At 39.1% G+C, this 10,000-nt stretch overlaps 2 protein-coding genes across 4 annotated transcripts in view; both read left to right on the forward strand.

Moving 5' to 3' along the window:
• Positions 1 to 1,590, forward strand: part of LOC140951814 (phosphorylase b kinase gamma catalytic chain, skeletal muscle/heart isoform-like) — a 19,283-nt gene extending 17,693 nt beyond the window's left edge. Inside the window, exons 12-13 of one of the 3 annotated variants that reach the window (XM_073401168.1) lie at positions 220 to 261; positions 817 to 1,588. In XM_073401168.1, the coding sequence (XP_073257269.1) occupies positions 220 to 261; positions 817 to 1,170 (396 nt within the window). In that variant the 3' untranslated portion in view covers positions 1,171 to 1,588. Of the gene's footprint in view, positions 1 to 219; positions 262 to 816 lie in introns of all 3 variants that reach the window. The other 2 variants (XM_073401167.1, XM_073401169.1) reach the window with 2 other exon arrangements.
• A 3,351-nt stretch (positions 1,591 to 4,941) lies between these two features.
• The window catches only part of LOC140951586 (AFG1-like ATPase), a 6,181-nt gene continuing 1,122 nt past the window's right edge, over positions 4,942 to 10,000 (forward strand). The window contains exons 1-3 of the mRNA XM_073400870.1: positions 4,942 to 5,326; positions 7,834 to 8,197; positions 9,424 to 10,000. The exon at positions 9,424 to 10,000 is cut by the window's right edge and continues 1,122 nt beyond it. Coding sequence (XP_073256971.1) covers positions 5,065 to 5,326; positions 7,834 to 8,197; positions 9,424 to 10,000 — 1,203 coding nt within the window. The 5' untranslated portion in view covers positions 4,942 to 5,064. The remainder of the gene's footprint in view (positions 5,327 to 7,833; positions 8,198 to 9,423) is intronic.

The raw sequence follows: 10,000 nt of genomic DNA on the forward strand, positions 1-10,000 counted from the left end.
GATAATGTCAATACTACCCAAATAATAAAATCCAAAGAATTTGAGATCAAGAATCTATTAATGGATTTTCCAAACAAATGCAAATGCACCTTAGAGAATAAGAACCTGTCTTATGTGCCCCCTCTCTCAAAACAACCTATTTTCATGGGTACACTGTAAGGCATGATATTGTTTACTCAATCATAAGTATAACTTTGAGTGGATATTGCTCTTTTACAGCAAGCACGGAATGAAGGTTTTTCTGCAAGGTGGAAATTCAAGGTAAGTTCATTATCCTTTCTGAAGGAGAAGCAGACAGTTTTGTCTAAAGAGCACACGTAATAATATACCCATTATGTTTGGATTCCAAATAGTTGTGGGAAAAGGGTCATATCTAATAACAGTTAACTCCCTCTGCAAAATTAAGGAATTCACTTTATTTTATTAGAAGTTTGGATCTCAATATGTTTTATACTATACATGTATAGTATTTATAAAGCTTTTCACTCCTACGGTTAATGCATGTTGTTGTCACTAAGGACTTTCTGCAAGTGCACGAGTATGTCAGTGGCGTACATGTACAGTTCTTCCTCTATGGTTTTAAGTAATTTACACCTTTTAAGCTGCACTGTAACATGCTATGGTTTATTGTTTTATTCCTACTGCATTTTTTTCTCTTGGACTGAATTGAATTGATATGGTATTCTTGGAAGTTACTAAGTATCATTGAATGAATGAACAACTTTGTTAACATGTCAAAATCTTCTAGCTGGCCACAAGTAGCCTACTAATCGGGGACACCAAAAACCGACTGTTTTGTTGTTTTTTGTATTGTAGGGAACGGTTATTGCAATCATTGCGGTGCACGAATTGTCGAAGTTGGCAAAAAATAAGCTACAACCAGTGACTTTTGATTTAATTCTTCGCGAGCCTTATGGCGTAAAACCGCTGCGGAAAATGATTGATGGATGTGCATTTCGTATCTATGGACATTGGGTCAAGAGGAATAAGGATGAAAACCAGAACCGAGCTGCCCTCTTTGAGAATAAGCCACACAAAGAAAAATATAATGGCAATGGACATACCTATAGAAAGACTGGCATTCTGGAGTCGTATAATGCATCGTTCAGAATGACGTCGTTAGGGCAAATTCAGTACAAATCCGTCAGGCAGAAACCTGTGCATAACTGAAATCACGTTGGTACGAGAGAGTTATTTTTGACGTGAAAAGAGTGGAGGTTTGCAAGTTGGTTCTGTTAAGGAGAATTATTTATATTTAAAGAAGTATCAAAGCTTGGACAAGGCTTTCAAACGTGGTGTTATGAAGTTGTCAAGCATCTTAATGTCTTTGTGGAATATTATTATTTCATTGTGTTTTGTGCAACATTTATCACAAAAAAAATGGATGACGCGTATTGCTCTTACTGTTTCAAATTATTGTGCAAATTTGCCGTGAACATATGAGTTTATTTTTAGTCTTATGTAATTATATGTATAGAAAAATAGAAATAGTTATTATTAGTAATATTCTTATTTTTACCATCATCATCATCATCATCATCACCATCATCATCATCATCATCATCACCATCACCATCATCATCATCATCATCACCATCATCATCATCATCATCATCATCATCATCGTCATCACTATGATCATCATCATTATCAAAATCCTCCTCCTTCTCCTCTTCCTCTCGTTATCATCATCGTCGTCATTGTCATTAGTCAGGTGTAGTAAGGAGGGTTTGCTCCGACTAAGTAAAGTTTTATAAGGGGAGGCTCTGCCCCGAGGTCCAACCCCTTACCCTTTTGACTCAAAAGGTACCCCTTTCGTATAACTTCCATTAAGAAATGGTACCTCTTTCACATGCCTAGTTTAGAACTTTGCTTCCCTTTTAACTGCTGTAAATTTACTGTCTTTAAAATATGACTAAATCACAAAACCAGGAAATCTTATCCACTTTTTACAGCCACAAATCCTTCTGTTAGCCCTTTTAGGTCTTTTTGCTGACCGAAATGACAAATTTGCCAACCCTTTCATATCCTTCAACAAGTGAGATCCCTACCCTTTCATATACCTGAAACCTGAAAAAGGTACCTCTTTCGGGCGGAGCCTCTCCGAATGGGGTCATTATAGAGAGTGGTGTGGGTGAATAGAAAAGGAAGTATCTTTCCTCACACCGGATAAGAATCGTTCACTGCAGGTTCACTTTTTTCAGGTAACGTTCAAGCTATTTATTTCAGAAAAAAAGATATATATATGGGGCCACTTTTACCACCGTTCGCGAGAATCGAAAAGTTAGACAACTCAACAGAGTTCAAAAACCTAGACGTAAAAATTTTTGGTGGGACGACTTTGTCAACCAGGCTCCATTTGTTCATCTTCCAAAAACATGGTAAAAACTTCCTTTTTTCATCGTTTTGCACGAGCAATAAGGGTGCTTCTGTAATAACAAAATGAATTATGGCTTGCTAAATTTGCTTTAACGGGACATGTCTGAAACGGCTTTAAAATGAGCTTTAATAAGCTGTAAAAAGCTAAATTTCTGAAACCTTATCTTAAGAACGTGTCAAGAACAGTTCTCACTTAAAACATTAAATGTAAATAAGGACGTACAGTATTGCTTCAATCTCAGTCAACTCAAAATGAGACATCCTAAAGAAGAGTGCGGAATGTTATAAGGACTGCTAAGGTGGGGTGGGGTAACGAAAGAAACTTGAACACAGAATTTATCACCGTCAACCTCGTTCCTCAGGAGGGAGAGACGGGGACGAGTAGGAAAGAACCCTGGGAACGAGCTGGGGTGTGCCATTTTCCAGATGAACCTGTCAATTTCTCTTGGGACGAGGTTGATGAAGCTGAGCTGGAACTTGTACCATCTGTAACTCTGTTTAATTTTCATTACGTGCAAATAGAATTGACTTGATAGAAAGAGAATCCTTAGGTACAGCTGTTAGGTAGCCTGAGAGTACAACCAACATTTCGCGACGCCACCACTGGTTGAATTTCTGGAAAATTATAAGGATTTGTGTGGAAAAAATCGCTGGAACGCACGCCATGCGTTCCAGCAACTTTTTTCATACAAATCGTTATTAAACATTCCAGCAGCTATGAAATCTTAGTCTTATGTGTCAGTCTCCTAAAAATTGGCCTCCTGGCTAATTTTCCCGTGCTCTTTCCACCTAAGACATTTTTAGAGCTGTACCCCATAATTTTTGCTTAAGAATGGTCACGTGACCAAGTCCCGCAAAGGGCCTATTAACCAGTGGTGGCGTCGAGAAATGTCGGCTCCTTTCTCAGGCTTATTTGTTAGCGCGTTTATCTATCATGTGGTGGTGACGAATAAAATTGGAGAAAGAAAGGAGACTGCTTATTTCATTTTATCACTAAATCGATCTGGATCACTATTGTAAACGGCTTCATAGCCTAGATAGGTACGATCAGAACTTGTATGACGTTAAACCCTGGGTCCTTGCTGAGTGTTGATTTGGTTGGTTCGCAGCATTTTTCATTGAAAAAAAAAAAAGAGGAAGAGAACGGTAGCCACAAGCTAAAGCTGGTACTATCTTTAGAAGAAACAAAAACTGAGCAAACTGCGGTGATAAAGATAAGGAAAGATAATCGCAATTCTGGGACTCTTTCATACTCAGAAAATGCAAGATAAACCTTATTTCCGCATTTGCTCGTCACCCTCTCTTTTGAGTTGTTCTTTGGATGAACTGAGAAAACTGTTATTACAAAACGGTTATTCCAGCGGTTTGTTGAATTACGACATTAATGATGTTCTAGTGAACAGGCAACAAAACAGACCCAAACAGCCAATCACCACAGTACCCAAAAAGGAAGTCTTCTTAATTCTACCTTATTTAGGGTTACAAAGCAGAATCCTCACCAAACAAGTAAAGGCTTGCATCAATAAATGCTACGGCTGGTATGACCTTCGAGTTTTTTTCCAAAGCCACGCATCGTATAAGTCTTTTTTTCCCTACAAAGACAGACTCACCCGTTCTCATATGTCCAGGTTTGTTGATAAGGCTAGTTGTTGGTACTGCCAGGATTTCTACATAGGTAAAATTAAACGAAGATTGCATGACAGGAAAACGGAGTACTTCAAACTGTTACGAATAGCAATCACTCATCTGCTATTGCCGAACATGTCACGTCAACTGGTCATAAAATGAAATGGGACTAATACGAAATTTTGGCAAGAGGACGGTCGGACACACCCTAAATGAAAATGTCAGCAGTAAAAAACTTTACCTTTTTAATTTAATACCCTTCCAGCTTTTCCAGCTTTTATATGCAAAATTTTCTATTATATGTTATATTTTGTTTCTTTAATTAGTTACTTATTCTACATTTAAATTTCTGTTGTTATTCAACGGTTTATTACTTCTGAAGATGTATGTTGGAACATACGAAACGTCCGGGCGAAACGTCAAGTTAAAGTCTTTTTTTCTTTCCAGAAATGCGTTTATATTTCCTTATGTTTATCCCACCGCAGTTGGCTTTTTGTATCTTCTTAAGCTAAGATGGCCAAAAACAAAAGTATCTACGATGTACTATCTTTCACCCATGTCAGAGGGCGGATCCTCCATCCGTTTGCCAAAGAAATCAACAACAACAAAAAACAAAACAAAAACAAACAGAAAAAACTCGCGAAAGCATCTGAAGTTGTCACGGGTTAGGAATAGTTGCAAGCAAGAGAACATACTGTAACTTCCATGTTTAGACAAATGTACTTGTAGCCTGCGAACAGCAGACGTATTTCCGGTCGTCGCCTTTTCTCGCAAGCTAATTTACTTGATGACTGAGCCGAGATCCTGTAGTGCGTGACTCATGACCAGCGGGCATCGGAGTATTGCATTCTGGGATTTACCGCGAGTGATCCCGGTTACATAATTTCAAAGATGGCGGATGCGGGGTCGGTTTTGTAATCGGCCATTTGTTCGCCTTGTACTCAATTTCTGAACGTTAATTTATCATTTATTTTCTCCGATTTCCAATTTACTTTAATTCCTAACGATATAGCATAGCAAAAATCTACAAACGTATTTTCGTAATTTATCAGAACATCAATGTTCTCGTCCACACTTGTTCGATCGACACAACGAGTCATTCGTTGCGGTTTTCTCTGGGACATTCAAGCTCTTAGTTGTGCGTTGAGAAAAACATATTGTAGCAAAGTAGCGAGTTCTGATGAAGGACCTTTACGACTGTACAACTCCTATCTGGAAAGGCAAGTACTTAAGCCAGATGACTGTCAACTTCAAGTCGTCTATCAGTTGCAAGGTTTATACGAGCGACTCAAGGATTATGATCCTCGACAACAACAGACAAGTAAGTCCTGTATATTGTTAATAAAACGCTTCTGTATACTCTGTCCCTTTGAACTGTATCAAGCTGCAAAGGCCTTGTTTAATACATTGGGCAATTTTAAGATTTCCACATTGCCCTTGCATTTCTTAACCCATTCACCCCGGGGAATTTTGCCGAAAAACGCTAGTCGAGCGGTTTTTTAGTCACTTTCTGGCTGTAAAGAGCTTAAACTTACCACTAAGCTGTTTAAAAGTCGAGTACTTCGCGGCCTTCTGATCCAGATGCAAAATATTAGCTAACGAAGTTCGGGCATGCGTAGAAATTTAGCAAAATTTCGAGGTAGTTTTTGGGTTTAAAAGTGTCGCAGCAGTCTTGACTTCTTCCTTTCGCGTTCTCTCCTCCCCTCTTCTTTTGCTTTTCTTACCTTAATTTGTTTCTTTTGGTGGACATTTAGTAGGCTTCATTTTGCTGGGAAAAGTTTTAGGGAAAGCTTTTAGGATCTTAGGATAATTTAGATGAAAGGAAAGGTAAGTGGGTGGTGAAACAAGGTTTTCATGGAAATTTTCGGGTCAATATGACATGTTTTTTGCCTTTCTTTCTGCTCTCCTCTACTGAATTGTGCCCTTTCTGGAATGGTTTAGAAAGATCTCTTCTCCTTGTACAAGTTGGCATACAAAGTTGTCCTTGACTGTTAAAACTGATGACGTCAAAAGTGGTAGAAGAGGCATGAATCCCCATGGGTGCTTATGGGTAGTTCAGGGGTGAATGGGTTAAGAATTCAAAGGCAGCAAATCATAGTATTTCACCCAAATGAGTTAAATTAATAAGAATCTATTAGCTCAAACACATATGCATCATGCACTTATCAGTGGCTATCCCAGGCCCCCCTTGGCATTTGTACAATGATGTTTACAAATTCCCCCACCCAAGAACATATTTTATCACAAAAAAGCTACCATGCCCTTCTCCACTAGGTGCATTAAACATCCTGCAGGTCTTTCCCCAGCTACAAAAGTGCAAAGTGATTCGATTCTCCAATCTTGCGCTAAAAATTAGCAGCAAATGTCAGCAAATCCTGTGTCATGGCCACATGATCCCCTGGGATGGCTGCTGATAAGTGCATTAATCCATTTTAATTTCTTCCTGCAACTTTTGCTGAAAAACAACTTTTGAAGGTAGCTTTTCTGGTCACTATCTGCTGTGATGAGAAAGGACTACATGTAGGATCATCCCCAAGAAAGTCATCCATGCGTGGAAGATAAATTTCGCAATAGCAAACCAAGTCCTAAAAGTACAGCTGCAGCAAAAAGATAAAACACCAGAAGTATTTTTTATAGGCAGGTCATTGACGGTGCAAGATCAACAGAAAAATGTTGAAAAAGTGGAAAACCACTGCCTATGCCTGCTTCAGCCCTTGGCATTGAGACAACAACATATTTTGCAAGCTTATGTGGCGTACTTTAACTCAGACTTTTGTTATAATTCTCTGAAATTGTTTTGAAACAAAGATGTCCAGAACATCTAGAGAAATTGCGTCTCTCTTTTGCTATTAAAACGAGTTACAAATTGACAGGAATACACCAAACAGAATTTTTCTGTTGCATAAGGTGCTAAAATTATACATATTTTTCCTTCGCTGCAATATAAACTCTAGCACATGTCCTTTTCTGCCCACTGCAAAGAAGCTACTTAAGCAACTAGCAAATAACACACCTATACTGAAATTTTAAAAGTGTTAAATCTCTGAAAGAGATCTTCTCGTTTAGAGCAATATGTAAAGCCCGTTAGTCTGCAAGCAAGCTCTCCCTGGGGAACATAACGTCATCGCCTGATAAAAAATCAGCCAATCAGCATTTTGTATCCCAGTATGGGACAATTAAAAGATATTCAAATTTATGAGACACAAGTGCAACATCACCTTCCCCTCTCCCTTCCTCACCCCTGTACCCGTGGGAGCCCCAAGAGAGCTTACTCGCAGGCTAGATTTTATTATATTAATGAGTTGACATTTAAGGTGGATATTATTGTTTGCCTTGTAAAAAGCTTATAAAAGAGACGAAAAAGCTGACTGTTTGTGAGGATTAGCCCTTTGCCAATGAGAGTATAATTTTGTTAAAATAAATAAAATAAATAAATACCGGTAATTACTGTCAAATCCCGCTTTTCGGACACCAGCTTAATATGGACACTTTGTTATTACACATAATTTTCCTTGTCCCCAGCCCTTACATTTTTCCTAATTTCAACACCCCACGTACCAGACACTGTATATGGGCCCCTCAGTGTCTGTATTGTTGGAGTTTCACTGTAAATAAATCCTGCTTTCTGTAAAAATTCAATTTACCCCTCAGTCTCTGTCAGATCATGCCCTAAAGTTTATTCCCCTGAAGGGGCTTACTACAGTGTTTTTTTTTGCATGATAATGTGGATGACACGCATGCTTGAAATGTGTATCAAAAGCTTCTCCCATTGGAATTTATGATTACTGTTCACTTTCTTATCACATAAAACCATTTCTTTGTCTTCAGATTCACAACCACAAGAAGCACCTCAGGGACTCTATCTGCACGGAGGAGTGGGAAGTGGAAAAACAATGTTAATGGACATATTTTATGACAGTATTCCTGTCTTAAACAAGAAGCGTGTCCATTTTTATTCCTTCATGCTGCAGCTGTATTCACTAATGAATCGCTGGAACCTTTGCTGTCCAAATTATGAGGTGACATTCGATGTAACCCCAGTAGAAGCCGTTGCATCTGAGCTAGCTGGCGAGGCATGGTTGCTCTGTTTTGATGAAATGCAACTGGCTGACTTTGGTTCTACTCGTCTCCTGGAAGGCGTGTTTCGAACAATGCTGGAAAAGGGGACAGTGATTGTTACAACATCTAACAGGTATTGTAAGATTACATAGCTGTCTTAGTCATTTCACTTCAAAGAAGGCAAAGTCTTCAAATTAAAGACAAATCTATTACTTTCTTCTCGTATAATACACCAAATTAAAGAACAGATGAAAAGGTTACATTTAAACAGTTACATTTACTACAAGATTTCATTCATTCCAAGAATTTAAAGTAATAGAGACCAGAAATGTAAAGTCACATTAATAAATTGACAACAATTTTCCCTGGTCGGTACTTTTATCGATCATAGAAATGACATCAATTTCAATACTCAAGTGGAACCACGAGCCACGGGCAAGTGGTTTCACTGCAATGTTTATGGGATTGCTAGACATCTTTGTTGAAAACAGCAAGGTGAAAAATGCCCCCTTGCCAAAAAAAAAAATCAACTTGTTAGTGTAAATTGATGCTGAGGTTTTAGCGGCATTATCCTGATGGCTCTTTGCCATTCTTTACAAATTTTTCTTCGGTCATAACAGAAGTGAAAGGTTTAGTTATTGAGTTTTTAAGCTCATTCCCTCATCTATAGGATCAGATATGTATGTCAGTGTAGACCTCTAGCTTAGGGGTTTTCCTTCCCGCCGATTGTCCAAAAGACTATCTGGCTCTTCTGAAGGTCTGTTTAGTTCGTGCAAACGGCTATTCTTTTAAGGATAGTGAATCTGGTTTTAATGCAATTTCATCTCAGCGTGCTGACAGATGCAACTTCTAAGCCCATTCATTTGTGTACTTCTTTGGGCCAGTCAAATTGTGTTTAGTTCGTTCACAGGGCTATTCTTTTAAGGATCGTAAAGCTGGTTTTAAGGCGATTTTCATCTCACACTGGTTGCTGGCAAATATCCATTAGTTCATCTACGTGCTGATGATCACATCTTTCACATTCATTTTCCGAGCTTAAAATTCACCATCTTTCGAAATTTCATACAATACCCTCTGGAAATGTTGATCGTAGCAGTTTGCAGGACGCATGTAAAACATTTGACCTAGTGTATAGCGTTGCTCTCTACGAGACTCTCTTTATCTCAGTGAGCAGAGGGCCTTCCTGGTGTTGGGAGTGTCATATAGGTTTAAATGCTGTCGGGAACTCAAGCTCTTTTTCTTTGTCCCACGCTCGTGACATGCTGATAATCACACCCCTCACGCTCATTTCCCGAGCTTAAAATCCGCCATCTTTCTCGAGTTCAAACACTGATTGTTTTTAAAAATCGTGGTTTCCAGATCCCCCTTTGAACTTGGCACGTCATCTTTTGGACGTGAGGAAGAGGCATTGGACTCTGTGACGTCACTTGTGGGTTTATTAACACGACACTGTGAGCTAGTAGCCATGGATTCAGAGAAAGATCACAGAATTTTCCAGAAACCTGGAAAGGAGACTTACTTTACCCCAATCACGGCTGAGACAGAGAAGGCGCTGGACGAAGCATTTTGCAAGGCAGTCGGAAGTGGACTTCGGCTTTCATCGGTTTCTCTTCCCGTGTACGGTCGGAAGGTACTCGTGCCTGTTGCCTCAGAGAATCGCGTGGCTCGATTTTCTTTCAACGAACTCTGTAGATCCCCGCTAGGTCCAGCAGATTATATTACCATCTGTAATCATTTCCACACAATATTTGTGGAAGATATTCCCCAAATGAATATTTACCAGAAGAACGAGGCCAGGCGCTTTTTAAGTTTTGTGGATGCTGCATACGAGAGCAAAGTGAAGTTGTTTTGCACCGCGGCTAGCTCTCCTGATAATTTGTTTCAGCTGATTCCAAGCGACGACTCACTTAACGAAGACAAGATGCACATTGAAATG

The sequence above is a fragment of the Porites lutea genome, chromosome 11 (genome assembly GCF_958299795.1).
Source record: "Porites lutea chromosome 11, jaPorLute2.1, whole genome shotgun sequence".
NCBI classification, from domain to species: domain Eukaryota; kingdom Metazoa; phylum Cnidaria; class Anthozoa; order Scleractinia; family Poritidae; genus Porites; species Porites lutea.